Source organism: Bactrocera oleae, chromosome 3 (genome assembly GCF_042242935.1).
Source record: "Bactrocera oleae isolate idBacOlea1 chromosome 3, idBacOlea1, whole genome shotgun sequence".
NCBI classification, from domain to species: domain Eukaryota; kingdom Metazoa; phylum Arthropoda; class Insecta; order Diptera; family Tephritidae; genus Bactrocera; species Bactrocera oleae.
The window spans coordinates 89,167,099-89,194,837 of record NC_091537.1 but is presented as its reverse complement, the minus strand read 5'-3'; the positions used below and the strand labels follow the sequence as shown (position 1 = coordinate 89,194,837).

The 27,739-nt window shown below is 33.3% G+C and overlaps 1 protein-coding gene across 1 annotated transcript in view; it reads left to right on the top strand.

The window, feature by feature from the left end:
- The window catches only part of LOC106614816 (streptococcal hemagglutinin), a 411,732-nt gene that overhangs the window by 147,256 nt on the left and 236,737 nt on the right, over positions 1-27,739 (top strand). Inside the window, exon 4 of the mRNA XM_070107173.1 lies at positions 7,800-9,364. Within this exon, the coding sequence (XP_069963274.1) occupies positions 7,980-9,364 (1,385 nt within the window). The 5' untranslated portion in view covers positions 7,800-7,979. The remainder of the gene's footprint in view (positions 1-7,799; positions 9,365-27,739) is intronic.

Below are 27,739 nucleotides of genomic sequence, written 5' to 3'. Positions count from 1 at the left end.
CATGTGACAGGCTCAATATGTATAACATATGTATGTATTTTATTATATGTTAAGCGGGCGGTAGCTTTTGCTGTTATCCATACATGTATATATGTGTACGCATGCGCTTGGTTACATTAGACTTAATTTCCGCTGCTTTCATGATTTTCCTTTTCTACTTCCTTGCCGTAACCAGCATTTAACACCACGTGATTATTTTCAAGTTTAGAATTATATACTTTTTCTTAAAATAAACAACTTATTATGTGTGTGTATAGTGTGTTTGCCCAGCAGGAAATCCTACCATAGTTTGCTGATTTCTTTTTTATGAAGAAAGAACAAAATATTGGTGGGACTGGTAGAAATATTGTACCCAGACTTTTTTTCCATTATTAAAAAGTTTAAATTAAACATATTACAAATTTTCGGTAAACTGCCAAGCGTCGAAACACTAATTAGCTAAAGTTGGTTGTGCACTTCACAAAACGGTCCAATTGTTGGGTGCACAGGTCCGAATTAAGAGTTTGGGCGTAAGGGAGCACCTTGTAGTAGATGATTCTCTATTATCAAAAAAAATTATAATAATAATAAGTTTTGTGTATACCGTTATAAATATAAATAATCTGTATAAAGCTAACCAACATTATAATAAAATTATAGAAATAATTTATATAAAAACAGAATAAATAATTTTTTGAAATTTTTGTTCCTTACAACACACATATATACTTATATAAAAAATAATTTTTAAGGCACTTGATTAAAAAAAAAAAATGAAAATCAGCATAGCATACATTTTATATGTATATTCCGTTATTGATACAAATAATCTATATGATGTTTTCCATCTTCATAAAAAAATTAGTGTAGTAAGTAAAAAAAGAAAGATCACCGTAATAAAATATTTTGTGTTATTTTTATTTTCCATGAAATAAAAGAACCACCCTAATATGATGTTTAATATGATTTTTGTCCATCAGCAAAAACAAATAACTACCCTAATAATGTAAATTACGTAGTTTATGTATATATGTTTGTCATAAGAAAAATAACCACACTAATAAAATATCTTATGTGATTTTTGTTCGTCATCAAAAAATAGAACAATCCTAATGCAATGTTTTGATGATTTTTTTCGTCCATAATGTAAACATTTCTGTCTATATTTTTGTTTTTTAAGTCCACTTTCTTAACAAAAATTTATGAGAAAACTTTCCAAACATTTATACATACCCTAATGTTGGCACTTCATATAACTTGTGTATCGGTGTTTTTCGGAAATTGCGTCTTCAGCACGAAAAGTTTAACTCCCTTCTACCGTATTCAAATCCCATCAGCGCTCAGGTGAGCTTCGTTAGTCCGCACGACGTTCCGCATTGTTAAGACAAAACTAAAAACACAATAACAACAACAAAAACATAAAAAAGAATGAAATATTCGCGCAACAGCAAATTACACGTTTACTTACTTCATACGTTTTACGCATTTGCTTTTGCTGCAATATTCGCATGAAGCTGCGCCGTCGCGTTGCTTACGTTTTTTCATTTTTGGTTTTGTTTGCATTATTTTTGTAGTTTTTCTTATTTTTGAATTTGTGTGGTGGTGTGTTTTTTATTGTTTGTGTTTTTGGTTGTTTGCGTGCTTTACCTTTGTACTGCATTTGCATCGCAACTTTATCTGTGACGTTGATGCTGCTTTTGTCGTTGTTGTTGTTGCTATTTACTTTGGTTGCCGTTGATCTTTTGGGAAATTTAGCATTGCCGGCTTGTATCCGCTGTTGCGTCATTGCTGTTGCGAGCAATGCAAACTCGTACACACATATATATATACATACTTCCAAATATGTGCATATTTCATATGTATGCCGCTGTCTGGTGAAGGGGAAAAGCGGAAACATATGCGGAAGGATAATACTCGCATATACAAATCCACTTGCCGGATGTGGAGGTGTAATATGTGCTTAAAAGCGTTTGCATACATACATATAGGTATATTATATACATATGTATATACATTTATATTTGCATGCCTGCACAGAACAGGTGCGTTTGTGAATCAATAAAAGCGGTTGTATTAAAGCGCGTTTTCATGTGGTTAAAATCTGAGGTGGGTTTATACTTTAAGTGTAAGCACATTGGCGGTGAAGAGGCTGGGTCGAATTTTTTGGAACAAAACGATTGTTTGTAAACATATTTTTTATGAAATTTTAGGTCGAAATACCAAAAGGAAAATCTAAAATAAAATTAAATAAAATCTAAAATAAAATTACGAAGACAACTTATTTTACTGATTTTTTAAATAAAAAAAAGCACAGAAATAAATTTGAAAAATTATATTCAAATATTTTAAACAAAACTTAAATATTTTTTCAAAGTAAAAAATTTATTTAAAACAAATAATTTATACTGATATACATTTTTTAAATTAAGAACAAATAAAAAATTAAATCAAAATAATAATTTAATTAATATAAAAATAAAAATAATTTTTTTTATAAACATATTTGAAATAAAAATTAAAAATTGTTTTGGTCAAAATATAAAAAATAATATACAACCAAATTAATGCCACTAAATTAACAATTTTTTATGATTTTTAAGGTTAGGTTAGGTTAGGCAAATAAGCTGATTTCTCCTGCGGTCACGAAAAATCTCACTTGTACAGCTGGAGACGCTTGTCCTTTCTGATACCCAGAACTCCTAGGTATCAAAAAGCCCGTTGTATATCCACAAAGCGCCTATAGTCAGCCACAAATTTATTGCTATACAAGTATGTAGAATGGCACCGCTTCCCAACGGCTCCTTTAAAACAATATAAGGCGACTTAGGCTCCTGACACTCTCCTCAACACTGGGCTTCTATTATAGCTTTCTATCAAGGGTGAGGCCCAAGTATTTTTCCCTTTCGACAGGGTGAAGCCGATAATCTCCGAATCAGGGAATGGACAAGCAAATCCAGAATTTTATACCATCTGGTAAACTAAACCATTTCAGTTTTATTTGGATTAACAGTTAGAAGGGTTCTTTCCGCACAGCTAGCTACCACATACCACATAAGGTTAAGACGTAAAAAAGGAGCGCAAAAATAAATAGTATAATTCAAAAATTAATTGAAAAATAAAGTGCACAATTTTAATAAATTGATAAAAAATTGTACATATTGGTTTTTTAACCAGAGTTGCGAATTTCTATAGTCAAAAAATTTTAGATTAAAAATCAATTTTTCAAATAAATGTTGAAATTAGAAAATGAAAATTTAATTTTCCAATTAAAACTTTAAAAACAATTGTTTTTCTGATTTCCAACTTAAAACTTTGTGTTAACATTTTTTTCAATTTAGTTTTTGGGATTAAAAATTTATTTTAAATTTTTCGATGCTGTATTTGAGACTAGAAACTTGAATATTATTTTTAATTAAGATTTCCGATATTACAGAAAAAATTTTTTTAAAAATATTTATATGTTAATTCAGATGTTTTTGATATATTATTTGCAACCCTGTTTTAAACAATTTTGCAACACTGCTTTAATCCCTTTTGCGTTAATAAATTTTTATTTAGAAGGTTGAACGCCCCCGCTCAAATCTTTTGAAGTCTAATCTCATATCATATTTCCAGAATTTTGAGTAATGTATATGTCCTGAAATTTAAAAATATGTTTCAAATTAAAAGTCAGTTAACTCACACATATTAACTTTTTCATTTCCATCATATATCGCTCATATGTAGCTTGGACGGTTGTTGAGGAAGTTAACCTTCCCAATCTATAACCTAACTATTAAACTATATAAATTAATAAATATTTCGTTGATTACATGGTGACCAAAATATGTATTCCTGGATTATACTAACTTTCGCACGCCAGTGTATTTGTATTTTTCGGACACATAAACAAATTGGAAACAATTAAGTTAATTTATTAATTTTATTTAAAAAAACAAAAAACTCTTTAATACTACGGCATATACCCTACATGAATATTATTTTATTTTTCACAATTTAAATTTAAATTTTGATCTTCGTTAAATTGGGTATTTTTAATTCAATTTCGAAATGTTTGTTTATTTTTCACTCTTTCCCCACGTAATTTCTCTCTTTATCATATCCTAACTTCATCGGTCTGCTGATATCGCACGTTCTACGCACATATTTGCCAGCATCCGTCTCTATTTTCAGCATTATTTATTTTTCGCCTTCACCCACACCTGTAATACGTGCGGTAAGGAGCTTAAATTCATGACATGCCAAGCAATTTCGTCTCTTGTGTGTGTTGCTGTATGCATATACATATATACATTTTTGCCTACCTGTATGGCAAATAATCGCGCCAACTCATTACTAATGAAATTTCTGGGGTTTCGACAGCAAATGCGCTTTGATTCGCATTACATTCGCTTACCGGCATTAGTGGAAGTTTTCAAATGCTGTTGTTTTTGTACGCCGAAAACTGATTTAAATTAATCAGCCTTTAAACTTTTTGCTTGTTTGCGGGCGTTTTCCCCTGTTGCGAAGCTTAGTTGCATAAATATTTATCGAAATTTAACTAAACGCGGATATTGAGTTTCCCCAAACCGGAAGCTGAATTTGATTGTAGTGAATAATTAATTTGGGTGTAGCTTTGGTTTGAAGTTTTCGCAAACGAAGGTTTTATGGTAGATAAAATTTTGTCTAGAAAAACTTATGCAATCGTCTCTTTAAGTGTATAAACTGTAGAACTGTAAAAGTTACAGATTAAAGCGTAGCTGGCGAATGAATGTCAGGTGGATGTCAGAAGGTCGCTATCTAATGTTGGGCAGATCGCAGCTATTAAACAGTTGTCAATTGGCTGCTTGTCAGAAGTCAAAGGGATGTCAGATGATAGTCTGACATATGGACAGCTGGTGAAGGGTTGTCAGATGGATGTCAGATTATAGATGTCAAGTGATAATCATATGAATGTCAAATGGCAGCTGTCAAAAAGATCACGGAAGGCAGCTATCAAATGAAGGTCAGCTTGCAGCTGTTGAACGGATGTTAGATGATAGATTGCTATCTGTGGAAGAGTTGTCAGTTGGCAGGTGTCAAAAATATCACTTGGATGTCAGATGACAGCTGTCAAGGAAAGTCAGATGGCTGTTAACTTATGACTGTCAACCGAATGTCTGATGGATGTCAAGTAAAAAGTTAGAAAGGAAGGCTTGATTTTTTGTTCATTTCAATACCATTAATTGGAGTTTTGACACTCTGCTAATTATAAAAACATATGTTTTCGAAATATAACTACGCTATTATTTTACACAAAACCACGTAAATTCTTTTCTATAAAATATATGTGGCAAGAATTTGGTCTCCTCTGCAAACTGCCGGTTCTGTGACATGGAGTCGGAAACCCCAGAACACCTGCTTGTGGACTGCACAGCAGTCTGCAGACGCAGAATTAAGGCCCTGGGATCCATGTTTCCAAACAGGGATCGCATCGCTTCACTAGCACCTAGCAGTATATTGGAGTTCATCAATATGCCGGGGCTAGATGAGTCGTTGTGACTTAGGGGAGGGCACAATAGACCATAGGTCGCGGTGCATACCTCAATCTTTATCTATGTGGCAAGAATTAAAAACTGTGACTTTATTTCATAAATTCTTACTTCACTTACAATTTAAAACATTCAAGTTGTAGCATGTATGCCACAAAGTTTTAGTAAATAGGCCAAATATTTTTCCACTAAAAAACCACTTTGCAATATTTGCTTGACATTGACTGACGGCAATACAGCTGCCAGATATTAAAACAGCAGCACTCTCCGCTGGAGGTAAACTAGGTGAGCACGTTTTAGTGAGTGATGCATTGTTTTTGCTTCTCTTCTTTCTTCCTGTCACACAAAAGTATAGTTAGAACACGCTTTTACACACATTTACACATATGTACAACTGACAAAAATTTTACATTTCGCGTTAGTTGGACGTCAGTTGAACTCTGCCTGTAACGGTGAAGGCTAAACAAGCACGTTAGCCGCTTGTAACCACAGAGAATATAACAAAACAATTCGAACAATTGTTGATTTTAGTTGGTTATTCGTTTGTGAATTCGGCATAGCGTATTTTTTGCAAGTTTTCTAGGTTAGAATACATATTTTTAGCTACATAACTATATGCATATGTGTGGAACATATATGCGTATGTGTGGCACCTATGTGTCAGGAAGCACTTTCACGTTTCCCTCAGGCATTTTGAGCACGCGCAAAATATTTTGAACATTTGTATTTTTTTGCCATTCGCAATTTTATGGGTTACGTATATCGGCTTTGTATGTTGGAGTTGAAAAAATGTCACCGGCTTTTTTCAGCGGTATCTGAAATTACTATTCTATTTTCTGCCTTATATTGTGTAGTGAAATGAAGTCAGGTGTAACTTTTGAGTGACTTTGAAAAGCGAAATAAGGCGATTGGTTTGATTGAGTATACATACCTATAGGCATCCGAAGGAAAAAAGAGAAGTACATAAAATGTTAAATTTAAGTTTAACAAAAAATGAAAATTAACTTGGCTACATCGAGCCTTTACTACCCTTTGCAACAAAATTTCTTGTAGCACAAATGAATATAAAAATAGCTTTATCTTGGGTTCGATTAGTCAGTTTGTTTCATATATCCTATAGTGGCCCTGCATACATCGGGGGCTCCGACAAATGAGCAGCGTCTTGGAGCGAAAAAGGGGTGTGCCAAATTTCAGATCAATATCTCAAAAACTAAGAGACTAGTTTGTATTTATGCAGACGGACATGACTCGTCACCCGGATCAGACGTAGTTATGGGTGTTACAAATTTCGTGACAAACTTAATATAACTTGTTCATAGTATAAAAATAGAAAGTAAGGAGGGATGTGGTTGAAAATTCGAAAGTATTGTTATTAGGTGTACTTACAATATATAAAAAGTTAACGGTCATTATTTAGCATAAACTCTCGAGAAATGTGGATACATACCCCCCTTGTTTCGTACTAAGTCCTTCGATATATGAAAATATAATAATGATAAAAGTACCCAATATCGGTTCGTACATTTCTCAAGCCTCCCAAGAAAGTAAATATTTCAATTTCTATATAGTTGATATAGAAACTTGAGAAAGGTATGCACCGACATCAAATTTTTTAATTGGTATTTAAATACCCCATAAATATATGATATCGATTCCTAACTTTTTCAAGAAACTCGAAATATCTTATATAAACTTCTGTCTCTACATAATCGATATTTGAAGGCTTGAGAAAGGTGTGAACCGCTATAAACCGATATCATATATATTAACCGATACATATATACATTTTGCCGGGAGATCTTTAATTCTGAACGATGTATATAGGAAATGAGAAAGACAAAAATTATTATATTGGTTATATTGCGCCTAGAAAAACCACGTGTTGACCAATTTCATTAATATTTGATATTAATTTTTAAGTTACAATACCATTCTTTTATAATTTTATGGAGATATCCTCTCACTAACCAATTTATATAGTATATAGTCAAAAAGAGATATGGAAATCGGTATTTGAAAGCTGGGGGGATGTCTGAACCGATTTCATTTATTTTTGACAGTCATTCAATCCTAAGATTGATACTATATTTTTTTTTAAAGACAAATATATTGCATAGTGAAAAAAATTTGAGGTGGTTTTAACCAATAATTACTGTTCATATTCTCTTCAGAAAGCTTATGCCTAGTCGACCGCAAAATTGGTCATCTACAGTTTTCTAATAGCTAGTTATCATTTATGCCTTTTGTTGTACTTATATTATAAAATAATTAATGTTTCTTATCATTAAATTAAAATTTATTCCATTTCAGATAAAAAAATGTATGACCAAGGTATTTCTTGGAAGATTGATACCGTCTTACAGTTCGTATAATAAAACCTTCATACAGTCTGAGAGCATAGTAAAACAACATTGCCTCTTGCAGCTAACAAAGAGCGGAATAGCTCACAAAGTGAGCACCAAGTGCATGTGAACGTGTGGAACGTGATCGATGACGGCATACTCATTTAAGTTGCCGCTTTGTATGCTGCTGCTCACCACACTACTAAACACGACAGCAACAACCAGTCAAGAAACTCAACTAAAGAGAGACTACAGAATAACAAGACGATTTATAGAAATCGGTAGCGAACGAGCATATATTGTAGAGCCAAGGCAAGAAGAGCCAATATTAATTGCGAAAGAGCGATGGAACGTTAAAAGTGGTGCGGAGAAAAATATAAAAGAAAAAGGAAGTCGAGATGAGTTATATCAGAATAAGGAAAAGGCGGCGAAAAAAGTTTGGAGAATAGATCAAGTGCACAGAGAAAATAAGGAGTATATATCGGCTGAAAAAGAGAGTGATGTGCAGTTTAGCAGAGTCACAAACCAAAGTGATGTGAGAAAAGCAACACAAAACCATGTGAATGCGAAAACCATTACTCTGCCTACATTTTCCAAACAAATTATCACAGCTAGCACTCACAGCAACTCAAAACTCGACGGCAAAGCACTTACATCTTCTCTTACCCTGCAGACACTCAACTCACCCATAAACCATATCAGAGCTGCATTAAGTCCACAATGGGTGGCACCACGCGTTAAGAGGCAACAAGCTGCGCCTTCACACAAAACGCAGCAGAACGGTCTTCAAGGCGGCCTCGCCTCGTATTCCAGCGCCAGTAACACAGCAGTGCACTATAATCCATTGCCCGCTGTGCCCTTGCCACCACCGCCACCTTTTCCGGGTAATTTCGCAATTTCACCATTTAGTGGTGGCGGCAAGCAAACAACAAGCGGTCACAACATTTTGAATGCCTTCGCATTTGCCGGTATCGGCAGTTCGTCGTCGGCTGTCTCACATCATCCGCGTAGTAATTCGCTTTGTGGTGGCATCCTCAAGTCGCGCTACGGCAACATACAGACACCGAATTTTCCGCACAAATTCGCAACACCCATCGAGTGTGTGTGGGTAATTGATGCCTCTGAGCTGCCAATTACCACTTCTACATCTGCATCGGCTGGCGCGAGCGCCAGTGGTGGTAGCACCAACATCTCAATTATCGTTTACCTAACGCAATTGTATGTTTTGGGCGGCCTCAAGTTCACCGAGTACATGTACTATTCGGATGATTATAAGGTGCCGGCACATCGTGTGTTCACACTCACTGAGGATGACGTCACGCAGGTGGCATGGGTGCAATTTAGCAGCCAGTATCTTGAGATACGTTTCACGATGCCATCGTTGGATGGCACACATTTACGCGCCTTAGATCGTCTGCTGGATGTCTATGGCTTCAATATTACCTACGAGGTGCAGCAGGAGGTGAAAGCCTATCAGTGCAATACGTTGCAGTGTCGATTTCTCGGCCATTGCTATGCGAAGGCGGATTACAGGTGAGTGTAACAAACAATTAATTGATTGATATCTTTTGCTTTTTTTTTGCAAATTTGTGAACTATCTCTTGACGGACGCGCATTGCAGTTGTGAAAGTATTAATTAGGTCCTTAAATGTGTGGTAAGATTATGGTAGGCTCATGTGAAAGACAAATATAGAGATCTTAACCGTTAGTATTCGACTTAAAATAATTAAATCCATACTTTTTTTTAATAGATATCTGTAGTAATTATACTAGGTGGGATCGGATTATGCTGTGCGGCGTTAGAAAAATAAGATTTCGTACTAAAAAAGCATTTCAGAGAGTTTTGTGATTACTTGATGATTCAGTCTTATTTGAACACGCGTCAAAGCTGGATACCAGCAAAGAGAAGATACGCTATATTTTACAGTTTTTCTTTGGTGAAAGCAAAGTTGTTGGCTGGAGCCAGGACGCAAATATGACAAAAAATCGTTTGGTACTATTTAATTAAGCCTGAGTATAAAATGAAGCACGAACTAACGTAAAAAGTTTCTTGAACCGAATGTCTACCTGTGATTCGCTGTTTAACGATCTTGTCTCTCTCTCTCTCTTCGTTCTCTTGAAGTGATCATATAACATTATGTTTTTTGAGATTTTATACTGACTAGATAGTCACTTCTCTTTCGTCTATATTTAGGGAAGTTGTTGCTGGTCTTCTCGTTTGCTCGTTTGCTCGTTTTTGTCAGCAGACAGTTTGAGGGTTTGAATTCTGGCTTATTATATTGCTCCCTCCTTTGCTTTTGCTATTTTTGCAGAATTTTTCTTGTACAGCCGGTTCTTAGAAGAGTATTTTACTGATATTTTTATACCTTGAAAAGGGTATACTAAGTTTGCAACGATAATTGTAACACCCCAAAGAAAAGGCCAGAAACCCTATAAAGTATAGATATAAATGATCAGCGTGGTGATGAGAAGTACATTTTTCTCCACATTTTATGCACTAAATTTCGCTGTTGCATGAAGTATATACCATGTATGTATATCCATCATCACTCCCACATTTAATTCCCCACTTGATGAAAGCTGAAAAAAAAACAATTTCTCTCATATTCAATTACTTGCTACTTTGTGACATGACATTCTTGCAAACTCACACGTATTTTAGTCTACCTATTTATTTACTCTCATTCGTATGAACTTGTAGGTCTAACAGACAGCAGCTCCTTTGTGACCTGAGTATTATGTCAAGACTTACTCAAGTGCTACGCAATTAAGTTAGACGCACAAGCAACAGAAATACTTAGATGCTCGGTTGAGTGTGTATATGTGTGTCACCTCCACATCAAGGCGTTTTTATTTACTTTTCCAATAAAAGTATCCGTGTCTTAGTGAAAAGGCAACACGATACCTGTCATTCCATTACATTTCCTCTTATTTGACATTCATCAAAGACGTCAATACAAAAGTATATTACATGCACTTCTCTTTTCTTGGTTTTGTTGTTGTATTTGTCATCAAGGTTGACTTGCAGGTGTTGGCAAGCTGTATAGTGACTAAATTTTTGTTTTTGTTCTGGAAAGTAGAGCATTTTTTCATTTGTGCCGAGGTTATTTGTTGCTTAAGGACTTACATTTTATATTTGTAAGGACGTGTTAATTGGAAGCAAAGGATATGTACATGCGTACGCCATGTACGATTATATATTTATAAGGTATATTGGTATATCTAGTATAAGGAGACTTTATTAATTTTTCATAATTATTAGTTCGCTCTATGTGATATTTGGAATATAAGAAGTAGCTAGTTTCTATAGATATTCTTTCTCACAAAAAAATAAAATATTTAAGAGTCAATGTGGAAGTCCTATATTAGAATATTCATAATTAAAAATATTAGTAAAAATAAGTTAAAAAAAGTTAAGTTCTGTATAAACGGTTGTAAGCTTTTACTATTGCAATTTCTTCTAAAAATATTAAAAAATTTTACTGGTTTATCTAAATGTGTTTTTTAAATATATTTTATATATTATAAAATTCAAGATTTTGTCTCACATTTATGCCGAAGTGAAAGTGTTGAATAAAATACCAAATGGTACCATTATACATAAACATATCCTAAGTATAGACAAGGTTTTAGTTTAAGTATTTATTTCAATAAAAATTTATTAATCAGAAAATGTTGCCTACATGTAGGCGCAATTTTTAAACTTTATCCAATTCGAGTACCAACTTAATGTATTTGACCTTACCGACATTTTAGTTATTTTAATCGCCAATATTTTTAATGTTAAATCCATAAAATCATAACTTTTATTTGACTAAAATATATCGAAATTGTATGAAAGAAAAGAGTAATTAATTCATAAACGCAACCGAGAGTAATAAGTTTCGGAAAGGCGTAGTTATAAACGAAATATGCAGATATTTAGACAAGGTTTATGTGATGTTGTTGGATGAAAGTCAAGGATATGGTGGTTCAGTGGTGAGGAGCTGAGTATGATTTTACTTTGCATTGGGCACGTTTATTTTTTCCTCAAAAAGAGAAATAAAAAAAAAACAATTCCGGGCAGCTAATGAACACTATGAAACCAAATAAGTTTAAAGATTGATTTTAATTGGCTTGGTGGAAAAAAATAGAACAATTAAGGAAGGGCTAAATTAGGGTGTAAAAACTTAAACTTAAATTTTCAATTATAATAAAAACTAAAACTAAAATTAAAATAAACTTAAAATCAAAATTAAAATTGAATTGAAAAGGAAAATGGAAATTACAAGTACAATTACAATAAAAATTGAAATTGAAATTGAAATTAAATTTCAAATGAAAATTGAAATGGAAATTACAACTAAAATTAAAATTAACATTAAAATTACAATTAAAATAAAATATTTTAAAATAGCTTCAATTAAAACTAAAATTAAGTAGTTTAAAAAAATTACGAAATATAAATTAATTTCCAAATGAATATTCCATATATTACCTATATTGCTAAATAAATTTATTGTAAGTGGCTATCAAAAAAAGATTAAATTTTATAAAAATATCTATTAAAGATAATTTTAAAGTTATTTATTACTCAGTTATATGCTTGTCGTGTCCCACTAAAATTCTTTCATATACTTTATTACTTTAGTATTACTTCCAGTTAGCTTACCGTTGCTCACTTAACTTTTTTTCACAGCTACTGCTCAGTGCTTGAAATTTTAAGTTTATAAATTGTCTTGCAGCAAATTAACTGCACGATTTCCTTGCAACAACAATTATACCCACAATCCGTCTAATGCCGCCACTTCAAAGCCAATTAAGTTGTAAAGTTTTTCTTCGAAGTTAAAGGCAGTTAGAAAAAAATTTAGATAACTTTTTTTCATACTCCGCACTGCAGTGTCAAGCTAGTGAATTTGCAATACTAATTAGTTGTAATTATGCAATATGCCAGTGGCGGACGACGGACTGACTTCTGCAGCAAGAAGTCTCTACTTTTTTCAGTACTGCTACTTCGTTTGTACACTTTTTCTAACACATTTGAGTGCCCATTGCCATACATACTTAAAAATTTGTTTATACATTTACATTTATTACGGTACATTATGGAAATATGCTAGTTCGGGGAAGAACTTTCCGCCAGCATTGAAGTATTGCATTACTCTTGCTGCATAAATCTCAATTTGCTCATTTCACTGTCAGCGACAAAGTGCGAAAGCGGCGCAAAAAGTAAAAGAAATATATATATATATATATATATACATATATATATTTATAGACACAGAAAATATCGCGAAAACTAAAACTTTGCAACTGCTGCCGCCATTATTGCCAGCAGTTATCATTATCGCCAACCTTAGCCCTGGTGCGCCTCATGCTGTCAGCTTTTTTTATTGTGTTTGTTGTTGTTGCGGTTGTTTTTTGTTTAAATATTCATGGTGGCTTCCGGGTGTTTTAAGCGATTTCTTATGTGAATTTAAGTGTTTATAAATGACAAAATTTGTTGAACTAAACGAAGTGTAGCGAAGCGCATTAGGTAAAATACTTCGTAAAAGTATTAATATGTTTTATTTAAATTTGTTCCTAAGCAAACTATAATAAAGTTTTCACTAAGAGCATCCATCTTTAAACCATTAAATCATTAATGACTAATATTTTAAGTCGGTGGAAAAAATATATAAAAATTAATTCGGAATTTGCTGAGGATAGAAAAGCTGGCCATCACATGAGAGTAAAGGTTAAAATAATAGAAAATGTACTTTGGGCTTTGGTTAACTAAGTACAATTCTCTAACTTCAATTCGTTGCATAGGTGAGGCTGGGATGTATAGCATCATTCAATGCTTCCTGCAGATGGTTCCGGTTATAAATTCTTTTTAATACACTTGCTTTATTTAGACTAAAAACCAATAAACTATGAAGTTTTATTGAGGTAAACAAGTTGATTATTTGACAGTACAGTTCTTCTAAAAAACAAATTAATTAATAATGTGCGCACTAAAGTTTTACAAAAAGAAAAGTTTTCCAAGATATTCCTTTAAAAATATATCATAATTTCCAGCGCAAATGCGCAAATGAGCATTTTAAACGTAATTAAATTTTTAGAAAGGTGTGTGTCTTCGATAAAATATGCCTATATGTAGGCAACGTTTTTCTACTTTTTAAGCAAATACAAACTTTTTCTTTCATTACGGGGTAGTATTTCTTTGCGTGTCAGAAAAAAAACGCGTTTTTTGTGAATTTTTGTTGAAATGGCATTTTATTTAATTAATAAACAAAAACTATGTATCTAAGGTACTTTGAAAAATTTTGGATTCCCTTGTTACCGTAACTGATCTCCGAGAAGACCACCGAAAGGAGTCTGGCCGTTCTCCAGATGTTATTTATCTGAAATCCAAAATCTACACATTTTTTTTTAGCACTATAGCCGAATACAGCTAATGCTAGAAGGAATAGTAAAATTTTGGATATTCCCATAAAAACTAGTTTTTTATAAAAAAAAATATTAATATCAGTAGATTAAAAGCAAAGAAAACCAAATCGTGTTCTTTTTTATATTCACAAGTTGATATAACCCCATAAATGCAAAATACTCGGGTTATATTGTGCTATCAATTTTTTTTGTTCTAGTTGTCAAATTCTGAGTTCGGTGTGTATGTCTTAAATAAATTATGCCTAGATGTTGACAAGGATTTTTCTTTTTCCTATTCCTTAATAATTATACATTTTTGTTTACTTTTAGGCTTATCAATGCGTGTTTTGCGAAAGTTTGATTTTGGAAAAAAATAATCCAAGCGCAATTTCCAATACGTATAATTAAAGAGGACAAAAAACTTAAGAGATTAATATAAAAAATATTTAAGTTTATTTAATTATTAAATTGAAATCAAATGAAGAGTTTCTCTTAGTTTTTATAGCTGTGTTCACTTAACAAAAACATAAGTGCATTCAAAATAGTCAGATTAATCAATTAAGTTGACATTATTTATTATTTTGCCATATATAATTAAAAAAAAAGCAACGAATTTGAGGTTTCATGTTACATAAAATTTTCACGTTTGCCATTGTTTCTTTACAAAATTTTTAACATTGTTTTAGAGATCTTATAGATGTGGCATTTAATGAAGCAGATCGTAGATTTATCTCAAAGTGCTCCAAGTTTGATATCCTCTCAGAACTTTGAAAATTTTTGTCACAAAATTTTTTACCAAATTATAGCTTTGAATCAACTAGATCATTTAATACATTGTATTCACGGTAGTGATCTTAAATATTTGTTTTAAAATAGTTCAGTGTAGTGATGGAGCTTGTTTAAAAAATTTTTGGCTATTCACAAAAGCAAATTGGTTAGTAAAATTTTGCTTGCCACAGCAACGCTGAGAAGATATTTGTTGCTGCAAGTTAGTCAGTACAGGGGATAATAGTTTGACCCTCTTCTTTAAGTGTAAAGAGTTCTGCCACATCAAAATAGCTGCAATATCCACAATTTAGACCAATTCAAGTTTTAAATTCACCCCATTTTAGAATTTTAAAGGAAATAATACATGCTCACACATGCACACACATAAATTTGCAATGGAAGCACCCTCAACGAAATATCTGCAAAACGTTAATTGATTGCAATTGCACTTCGTTTTCAATGAAACACCCGTCAAGGGCATGCAACCGGCACTTCAAATTGCCTGCAAATAATTTCCCAACAATTCAAACACAACAGAAGCACATTGTACCATAAGCAGTTATAGAGCAGTCGAGTGAAAAATTTGCGAACCGAAAATAAATAAATTCAAATAAATAAATAAGTAAATATGCAAACGCTAGAGAGAAGGGTGGGGATCCAACCAACTATGTACCACCTTATGCCAATAAAGTAAATGTTTTTGCGACGACCAAACCTTATTGTAATTGTTGTTGTGTTTATTGCTATTGCAACACTCCTTTTTTTGTTTTGCTTTTGTTTTTGTTTTTGTGCGTTTTATATTTTATTGTGTTTACACGCTGTTTGCACCCATTTGCGGAAAATGCAATTTGGCATGCAGCTCCGCTCCCCCTTTAACATTACTTGGGTGGGGTGGTGTGCAACCGTAAGCGTCCAGCCCTCTAGCCACGCCCGCACTGCAGTGGCAAGCACGTTAGCAACACGTTCGGCAAACACGGCGAAAACAATTGTTGAAGTATTGCAAACACTGAACTAACTTTTTTTCACAGCATTGCTTATTATTATTCGTTATTATTTTTTTCTGGCTTGCTATGGCAACGACTGCAAATATGACGTGCAACAAAAGCCAAACCCAATACGAATGTTACAATTAAACAAGAAAAAAACTGTGAAATAGCGCAATTGTTGTTATTGTTTGCCTTTGTTTTCATTATTACTTACATATATATTTTTTGTTATAGTTGTTTACCAAATAGCCGCATATTGCCAAATGTGTAACAACGGCGCGCTGCCACCAAACAACTGAACTTTTTGAAGCACTGTTATGAGCTGGCACGAATGTGTATAGGCAAGTTTGTGCTTTGAAAAGCTCGGCTAAATGGTTGTGTGGGCATATAACGGTTTTAAAAGTGTGAAAGCGCAAAGGTGGTGAAGTGGGTGCATAATATGCCCATGTGGCCGCTCTTTTGCACGCGTGTATATTGCGTGTTAAACTGCCAATATCGTTGAGCAGGTCAAGTGTTTGCTATTTTCAGCTGGCAACTTTTTCAGTTTTCACCAGCCGTATACACATACATAGATAAGCACATACTTACATACACAAACATATAATACAGATATCAGAAAATCATTAAATAGTAAAATTTAATGGAGTTTTCGAAAAAAATTGCAAGGTTGTCACCTGTGGGAAATTTTATATTAAAGAATTTTTAAGTTAAACCATAGTTTGAGAATAGTTTTGGGTTTTGACAAAGGTTTCGACCGTAACCAACTGTTGGGCATTTTTTTAGAAAAGAATTTATGCTATAAATTAAAAAATTATAAGACTTGCTAATTGAATAAATATAGCATTTTTATTTTGGCTTTTACCAAAGAGCTCAAAGGTTGCCATCTTTTTGAATATTTTTGGGTAAATAATATAAAAGTTAAAAAGTAATTTTGAGAAGGCTCATTATTAATTTTATTTTGGGTTTTGCCATCGAACGTTGCCACCTATTGAAAATTTTTAGTAACTAACTTAGTTAAAAAATAATTTTGAGAGGAGTTACTATCTGCGTAAATATTTAATTTTATTTAATTTCATTTAATTACACTACTGAAATTAACGTTTACTACGAGGGTAGCTTATAAATTTATAAAAAAACACAAAATTTAAGAAAAAATTGTGATTTTTTCTCACCATAGCCTCCAAGTGGATACATTTGGTACCGTGATGTTTGGCTACTTCGTCCCCTGACGTCGTACTGAACAGTACGTTTTCTGGAGATCTGCGTAAGGGTGGTGCAGATTTTTGCTTAGCGAGAGACCTTTACTGGCTTGCAAGCACATAAGCATCAGTTCAGATCTAGTAAAAATTATGGATTGGTCAGCAGTTCATAGTCAAGTTCGATCACTTTAGTTGTGTCGACGGTGGAGTGGCCGGTAGCGGATTCCGGATCACACGTTGTGGGTAGTTAAAGGTCCTTAGATATGTATAAGCGTTAGTTGCGAATAAACAATAAGCAGTTATGGACAGCGTTCAACGGAGGGGGAGAGAATTTTGGAGAGGTTTTGGGTTGCACTGAATTTCTCATAAATCCTAAGTGCCTATGATCTGTCGGCGGCACGGCGTGTGTTTTGGCGCCTAGAGTTCTATAGCTTAAACCACAAGAAAGCATCACATTCACTATCGATTGAGTGGATGTGTAAGCAAAAACATGGAAAAGAACTATTTCCATCATCTGTCAACAACTTTCCGGCTGATAGGGAAGTCTTCGTCTTCAGCGAACTAGGCTTGCCTGGTGAAATCGACAGTTCCGTTTATTCCCTGCTTCGTGGGTGGTACTATTGGTTCCATGTTTTGGCAGCGGTAAATATCTTGCAGGTTGCAACTCGATATTTAAGATACCTACTGCCTCTGCTATCTTGCGCATCTTTCACCGACGGTCTGCCAATTTGAGATCGTGAACTTTCTGAGTTGCTACCATCCTTAAAAGTCCGTTTTGGAGCAACGGGGCAAGATTCATCAAAATCGACGTGCGATCAATGAGTCACTGTATATTTGTTGGATACATAAGTACACCATTGACCGTTTTAAAATAAAATTTTTGTTGTTTTCATGCCACGACATATTTTTCCATTGTTTTTTTTTCTGCGGAAACAAAACTTTTTAATGCATGTGCCTTAAACTCTATATACCTTTGCGCGTTTGTGCTTCCAATACATCTAAATTTCCAAAAAAAATTTTTCAACACTTCAAAATGCACTTTAAAGAATAAAAAAAAAAAAACAAAAAAAATCATAAAAGATACGAAAACAGACAAATCAAAGCTATGGTGTAAAATTTCTATCGCCATTCACACGCTTGACCAATTCAAGTAGTAGCCCTGCCGCAAGGGTGGCAACTAAAGTTACAAGCTCAGCGGTAAATGTCGCATGAAACAGCGGTAAAGTTGATGTTCCAAATGGAGTTGCCGAAAGAAACTAAAAAGACACAGAAGAAAGTGGTAAAGATAAAGGAATATTCGAAAACATGCAATGGCAGTTTGGGGATTTGTGCTGTAAGCTGTAAGCAACATTTCAGCTGAGTTTACCGAGGCGCAAAGCAATAAATTCACCAGCTGCAAGCCTATAAATAAAATTCTATTAAACGATATGGTTAAGTGGACACGTAAACGCACTTTAGAAGTTTTATGCTTTACACTCATGTTAGCTTCCGGTCTGCTAAGAGGTTGTGAGGGGTTCGAGGTCAACTACACTTACGTGATTTGGGGATATGTTTTGTTAGAGACAGGTTTTTTTGTTTAAGAAAAAGTTTGGCAGTAAATCGTGCAAATCATAAATGTTGGCCATATGGTTCTTTCAAACCGTATTAAAAATTTATCTTAACACTTTTATTACATTTTCTACATGGAGTAGGAAACCCTTGCGAAGAAAATTGTTATTTTTGTTATTTTAAGTGCTGTAGTGGCGAAGAGAAATTTTCTTTTAGTTTAAATATATAAGAAACTAGCATAGTACACTTTTCGATATGCTTCTTACTGCTTTGTTTAAATGTTCTTTTCAATTTTGTTTTTCTAATTCCTTCTGTAATTTCTAATTAGTTATATTCCAATCATTCAAATATTTACGCAAGTTAAAACGATTACATATATTATAATAATACATTATTTACTCTATTTTTCATTTGCCTGATAAAATATTACTCATACGCCATGTTGCACAATGCCTGTATGCCCCTAGGTTTAACAATATACATATCAGAAATACATTATGTTTAACGCTCGACTACGTGTCTAAATTTCAAAGCGCGTATTTTCGTTAAAATTAAGCGTTTACAAAAAATAATTTTATGAAAAAATTTATAGTTTATCAATTCGCTCCAAATTTTTTTTTAACCCGCTTGTTGCTATCTATAAATAAAATCAAGCCTTTCTGCATAGCAGCGCATTGTTTGCAATCTGCTTGTCATTGTTACAATGAAAATTTATATTTACAAATAATATTCTAACAAGCGTTAGTCATTTTTCATTCCAATTATTTATTTATCTAATGTCAAAATGTTTTTAAATGCCCTCTGGCTTTTATTGTAGTATTCATGTTCGCTTTTGTGGTACAGTTATTGCTTTTGTTTCATTTAACTTGTTTAATTTATTGTAAAAATATTAATTTTGAAATTATATGCTTCACCAGTACGCAATGGAAATATTTCATTTTAGATTTGTGTAGTGGCAAATGGGAGTTTTGATTATTTTTTTTTAAGATTTGTGAAAATTGTTTAATAACAACACGTTTTGTCATAATAACTAAACTATTTTTAGATGGGTATACGAAAGTGTCAGGTAGCGCTATTCTTAAAAGTTATTTGTTGAATTATTGGTTGACATTTCATTTTTGGTTTAATAGCCTTTAATGCATAATGGATGGTTGTCTTTAAAAAATTCTTCGTTCCATAATATTACCTAAAAAGTAATGTTGCTGGAGAATAAGTCGAATTGAAAATTAGTCTCAAACTTTTGTTGGTTTTAATGCTTTCAGCTAACATTTCATAGCACTGATCAAGGTATACGCGCTAGATGGGAATTTTATGCGCCCTATACTTAAACTGCGGCCCGGCGACCGTTTTGGTGAAGACTAAACCTTTTTTTTCCAACACAATAATTTAAGGATTCATTGTGTTGCTGCTCTCGATTGAGGAACCATGATAATGTTCTTGCGATCGAACTGCTAGATAATAGTCAGCAATATAGAAGATTGAAAATATATTATATTATCCATTAGATCTCCTCTTTTGATGCAATTGATCTCACCTTCATTTATGTAAATGTTCTTCATTGTACTTCAACATAATTTCTGTCAGAAAATTTAGCGATTGTCATTTTGGTCATAAGACAAATTCTAAATAAAACTGAAAACTAAACAAAAAAATATTTTTTTTTTAATTAATGAAATTGTCAATATTTTGGCTTCACCATTAGTCATCACCGAGGATTTGAACTAAATTTCGTGAATATTGTCAGCTTGACTACGGTTTAAGAAAATAATCAGATGCATTTAATTTTGAACTATCTTCTCGGTATACAACGTCCGGTGTGTTTAACGTGAGTACCTGCCGTCGACGGCCTTATCTCACGGCGCTCAAAAGCACAGCGTATCAATACAATGCGTTGATCAGCGCCCCGAAAATGCTAGGCATTTTTCAGTACCGATTGGTAGTGTGGAATGGACACTTCTCGGTATACAGTCGTGTGTTTAAATTTTCAAATTTGTGGCAATAAAAGTAATTGCGAATGGGAAAAGTAATGTTTATACACATTTAATTTTTACTGCCGAACTTATTTGATTATGGTATGTTGCAAACTATTGCTATTAAGCCCTATTGTCTCTGCATTTTTTAAAATTTTTTATTGCTTCACTGATTTTTGATGCACAAAAGCTGATTTTTAGCCGTCAAATATTTTTCGAATTCGCTTTCATGCTTTCAAAAAGTCGGCTTATGAAACATTTGAAAGTAGTAATGAATAAATATTAGCCTTTTATATTCATCAATTTATATCAAGCAAAAAACTTACAGTAAAAAACATAAAAAAAAAGTTCAACTGAGCGCAAAAAGCACATATAACTCTGCTGAATATTTTTTCTCAAATTATTTGCTGCATTAATATTTGCCCACAATATGGCCAGAGTTTGTCACCGTTGGTTACTGCACCGCTTAATGAGTGTCAGAATATTTGGTTTTCATATTGTATGCAACTTTTACGGTTGTATTTGTTTGTTTGTTTTTTATTGTATTAACACACTTTTGAACGCATTTTTCGTGTGCTTAAAAAAATTTTCTTCGGCAAAAACAAATACAGCGTGTGTTTGTTGCGGCTGCCACAAAAATCGCACGTACTTTTTGTTTGGTTTGCTTGTGTGTGTGTGTGTGCGTGTCGGACATTCATTGTGGCCACATGTCCGCTGCTGCCACACAAATTTCCAAGCCATGCGGCTTATTCCCAATTTTTTTAATTTTTTGCAAATGCTTAATTTGTAGCGCTTCATGCGAGCGTTGAGTGAAATGCAATATAAAATCAAGTAAATAAAATTATGCTGAAAATAAAATAAATTTCATAATTTTTCGCCATTTTGGCATATTCTCAAATTTGTCCACTTTTTATTGCGCAAATTCGCATTTTTATAGTTTATCATATTAAGTTGATGAGCCATATACATCCACTTAAAGCCAGCTTCGCAGTAATAATTCTCTTATTGGCGCGAATTAAGTAGTTTTATGTGCTCATAAATAAAAACGCTTTGAGAATAAAGTGTGTGTGATGCATGTGCGCATATATATTTCAATTCGTCGTTGCAAAGTGTTAGCATTGCATTATTTGTGTCATTTAACCAGCAATATTTTTCTTTTTATTATATTGAGCGGCGTGCCAACGATATGGAAATATAATAATAAATAATGTAAAATGTAGCGAATATAATAGAAAATAATAATAAAGCAATGTTAATTTAAATAAATAAATAAATAATAGCTTACATATATAACATAAAAGAAAACGTTTTCCCTAGATGTTGCTGTTGCAGAAATTCTTTAACTAGACGCAAGCACTGCGCTGGAATTACTCTTGGCCTCGCTTTCCTAATGTTATTAGGAGGTTATATCCGCTTGTGAAGAAAAATCGATTTGTTTTCTTATATACCGAATGTGCTTACTATATATAAGAATATTCCCGGAAAATTTGAAGTTGACCTGCAAACAGTTCTGGAGATATTACGTATAGATAAACGTATTGAAATCGGCTCCCTAAACATGTAACGCGCCGAAAAGCTGGAGTAATCGACTTGAAATTTTCACACCACCTACTTAGATACATTTTCAGTAAATATTTGAAGCAATTAAGTTTTTGACAATACTTTAGTATTCTGAAGTGCAAATTTTTCTCAAAAATCGATTTTATTTTGGGAACCCGCCTTTTTGTCAAAAATCAAAATTTTGACTAGTCCTTTGATCATTGCTTTGTATTCATCTGTAATAAAATAGTTTTTTAATTTATTGGATTTTAGATATTTTTGAGCAGAAAACTCTATCTCACCGACAGATATCTTTTTGCTGAGTTCCTCCTATTAGTATAATGAATTTTGTAGATGCACATTCTTTTTATTTATTTTTAAAATAAATTGCCTCTTCAAAAAAAAAAAAAAAAAAAAAAAAAAATCACTGCAAACGAGTTTTTTCTAGCGTGCAAAGGGATATAACCCCTTTAAGAAATAAGGCATCCCAACATTGAAGCCTCTGCTAGTATATTACACTTACCATCTGATCGAATTTGACTCGGACTGGTTCATTTAAACTGTGTGCGCAAACCAAATTAATATAAAAAAATTCCGAGACCTTTTTTAATATTTGTGTGACGGTCGGTTTCCCTTTTTGTAATATATCTAATTTGATCAGATGGTATATCGATTAGCTTTAATATCTCTATAATAGTGCCGAATGTTATAGCCTTACAAACAGCAATTACCAAATAATTTGGGATTAATGCAAGATCGTTCAGTCGGAGATACAGTCAGCGAGATTAGAGATAGAGGGAGATTAAGACAGATATAGATAAGGTTTAAGACAGAAAGATATAGAAACAGAGAGATATGAAGATAGAAAGAGAAATAAATAAAGATATAGACAGAGAGATATATAGATAGAGACGGATATAAACAGAGAGATATAGATTTAAAAAAAGTAACAAATAAAAACGGAAACAGGAGTATAGACACTGAGAAATATAAGAATTGAAAGATAGAAACATAAGGAGAGAGGACGAGAGATAGATAGAGAATTACAAGAACAAAGAGAGAAATGGAGAATGATAGAAATAGATAGGGATAGTGGGAGATAGAGAAAGAGAGAAATAAAAATGAAGAGAGACTTAGCACTCCATGTATTCAAAGTAAATTTCTTTCAAAAGCCAAATAAGTGCTTATTTCGGCTTACAGGGTGTAAAAAATGAGATTAGGTGACATAAGTGTCGAAGATAAAATAGAATATGTGTATGATAGTTTGCATGCAGTATACATATAGGAGACTATTAGGTAGGTGTTATTGTCTTTAGAGTATATATTAATGAATCTAATAAGTCTACTTACTTGTATACATTTAAATATTTTTCATTCCATTAATTCTAAGCTCGAAGTATGCGTCAGTCTTCTAATGAATTACGTGACAAATCTTGCGACTAGTGAGCCTCTTAGGTGCCAGAATTTATCTTAAAGATTATAGTTTCTTAACTCTCATTTATTATCAAATTATATTTCTGGTTCAACAACAGTGTGTTATAATAACAATGACAGTTATAATAAATGTACAAAAACCAAATCTGAAAAGCCTCCCTAATAGCGCTTAAATTTTAGCACATTCCCGAGTATTCAAATGCCAACAAAAGCGTCGCTTTATCAGGGTGCCGTGTCAAACTGAGTGAATAAAATGAGTGACAATGACGGGCGCGTTATGCAGCAGAGACCGCAGCCATTTAAAAGCTTTTTGACAAAAAGCCAAGTGCATTAAGCGAACAATGCCAATGGATATAGCAACGCAGGAAATAATGGCAATGACTGTCACAACAACTACAATTGTGAGCTGAGTAAATGTACGACGGCAGAAGAGACTGATATTTCAAGCGTCACTTTTGGCGTACACTGGACTTGCAACAAACGACCCCGCCGTTCGAGTGCGGCCAATGAGATTTTTATACCCTGCACAGATTATATACAGTTTGTAACATAGAGAGTAAACGTCGGAGATCACATGTAATATCTATGGTATACAAATGATGAACGTGACTGGTTATAATCCAAGCCAATGCTACAATTTCCGAAGAAATGGTTCAGATCGGTTCACTATATCATATAGCTGCCATACAAATTGACCGATCAAATGCAAGATAACATCTTTTCACACATTTTTATGCTATTTTTAAGAATGACACCTGTGAAGGGTATTTATAGCTTCACTGCATTTAGTGTTAACATTTTTTGTCTTTTACCGCCACTTGCCATTTGAAATGTGCATGAGCGCGATGCTTTTATTTCACTTTTGGCGGCTTTGTTGATGATCGCCACCGTCGTTGTCGTCTGCATGTAGAATTTTTGGCGGCTGCTGCCACAAAATGATGCCGCTGCTGTTTTCTATTTATGTGCCTTTTAACATTTCAACATTTTACCACATTTTTATACACAAGATATACGAGCAATCAGTGTCAGCAAATGGGCAGCGCCAAAGAGTATCAACCGACTATCAACGTCACTTGCGCAACGCGCCACAATTCGTGCTTGTGTATTTCATAACTCTGTGTGAGAGTGTGCGTGCATTCGGCTCTCAGCTTGATTGTCTCGGCGCATTGGCACAGTTTTGGCTCTTCAAAAAGTTTATGATTTCGTTAGCCTTTAGTGTGGCGAGTCAAAAGTTTAAATTGCCAATGGGCAGATAAGAAATAAAATGCATCAGCTGGCCAGCAGGCACACACATTCACACAAACATATATGTGTGTATGTGTGTGGCATGTAAATAACCATAGTGATGATGTGGCATTTTGGCAACGTTGTTCTGTACCTCCATATGCTTCCTTTCCTTTCTCTGGCTTTAGTTGTGCAAGCAAATTATTGCCTAGAAATAAATGTCAGTTGCCATTGGTGGAAATGTTTTCGCATTACCAACCCTTTTTGCTGATTTTTTTTGGATTTTGGGTTGATTTCGCTATGAATATTCGAATTTACGACACGCAATTTAGTTGGTTGGACATAAATATTTCATATTGAAAGTGGCGCTGCCACTTCAATTTAATGAAACACCATATGGCAGACACTGCGTGTGAGTAATTTTTTATATATTTTTGTTTAAAATACAGTTATGTGCGTATATATTATATATGCGCATATGTGTGCTGATATATAAGCACTTATGTTCAGCAGATCTTTATATTATTCAGTGCAGCATACATTTTTAAAATTTTCAAACCTTTTGTATCCATCTCTTAATAAACTCCATATATTTGGCCTTGAATAATATGAAATAGTAGTGCCTTCTTTTCAAGAATTTGTGGTTTGGAAATTCTAATAACTTTAATGTACATATCTTTCAAACCTTTCAAATTATATCGCCTGGTGTCAAAACTGGATAATGGGCGTCGAACCAGCCACATTTCGCGTAGATCCCATATCTTCGATCCTACTTGAACGATTTCGAACAAATTCGATATAAAACGTTTTCCTGACATTTTTGTATTAAAGTATGAATGGGCGAAATCAGGCACAAGGCACGCCTACTTCCTATATAACACCAGTTTTTATTTTACTCTTCATTCCCCCGAATATGGGGACCACAGCGCCTGTGGATAAATTTTTATTGTAATAATCGGTCAAATTGTCAGATATATTATTACAATTAGAAGAGAGTCTCTTTCTGTTAATAGTGTGCTTGTATGTCAAAAATAGATAAAATCGGGTCAGTACTTTCTTTAGCCCCCTCATACCTAATAGAAATATTTTCGAACTTCCGGTTGATTTTATACCGCATATTTCGGCCCATATGTAAGTTATCTCAATGAAATTGAGAGAGCGTGTTTTACTCATAACAATATATCTTTGTGCCTTAAATAATATTAGACGCAAACTTGACTTAGCCCTCATAAAACAAATATTAATATTTTTTGAACATTCGGCTGATTTTACTTCATATGATTGGTGATGGTATGTGAGGTACTTGAATGAAACCTTGGGAGCATTTTATTAGTCTGTGGCATTGGTAAAAATAGATAAAATCGGATTATTACCCTCAACCTCCATATACTACTTATAATGATTTTCATAATTCTAATAAGCTATTTTCAATGTAATTTCAGCTGACGCGAACTAAAATATAGCAATAAAACTAAATCTAAGCTTATGATCTTCAATACAAGTTAAGAAGATACTAAATTTGATTATAGTCCCTTCACGATTTCAGCGAATAACGTATGCTTAAATCTTTTTCAACATTTCTTAATATAAATTAGTCAGCACCTAAACTCTAAAATTGCTCTGACAACCGTGTTCTAAAATTATTTTTTTTAAAACCTTTACTTTTAGTAAACAAATTTTAATTCCTCACATTTTTAAACTTGTTTTTCAAATATGATTTAATACATACCTATGTAAAACCAACTTAATTGAACTTTTATCCCCAAAAAAACAATGTTTAAATTAGTATGTATTTGTTGTTATATTAATTTCTGTGTTTATGTTATGTCAAATAGCAGCTGTTACTATTCATCAAAAAGAATTGCAATAAATCAACGAAATATTAATGTTGCGTAAATAAACAGTTACCTTAGGGACATCATTTAATTACCCCTTGTGCACTGTTGCGTCACATATTCCAAACTTATTTATTCATTAATTCAATTTCACTATGTTATAGAATTTTCGAATCTTTTTCATATTTTTTTTGTATTCTAATTTTTTGTGTGGAGAATAAGCGTCATTTGCCTTTATGCCCTTGTTATCCCATCTTGTTTTTGAGATCAGATCCCTTGTGTAGCTATTCAAAAGCGCCTTTGTGTAAGCTCTCTCACACACACGCACGCACATACATAATGCATGAATGGTGCATCTGTGTGTAGTTGTAGCATATCAACAAGCGCCTTTGCCAATAGAAGCAAACACGGCTAAAGCATTGACAAAAGACCAACTGAACTGTAAATATTCATACATGCCGCCAACTAGTTACACATGCACATACGCACAAGTACATAGAAACCTATATAGGGATCAGCCATACCACTGTTATGACCTTAGAAGTATGTGCGTGTATTGGAGTTGCTACAGCGAGACTGACACAAGCAATGCATAGAAATATGAAAAAGGAAAAAATCTAAAAAAAAAAATTAAAATTCTTGCATTCAAACTACGGAAAAAATTTATGAAACATTTTTAAAGCTTCTTTACGACCTTTTACCATATCCATATTTATCTACATAGGTATGTCTACAATATATTTGTAGTTGTAAAGTTATTGTGTTGATAGAATGATGTTATAGTTCCCATAAATATTTGTGCGTATAGCGAGGCATGTGATGAATGCGTAGAATGTTGTCATATAGAATATATATATATATATATATATATATTAGTTTTCTTATATTAGTTGGTTGCTTTTGTTATTATTATAAAAAAATAGCGTGCTCTAAAAATCTGCTGACTCGATTGGCAGCCGCCGCAGCAACCACATCGAAATTTTAACCGCTACCATTTGCCTTTGTTGCGGTTGTC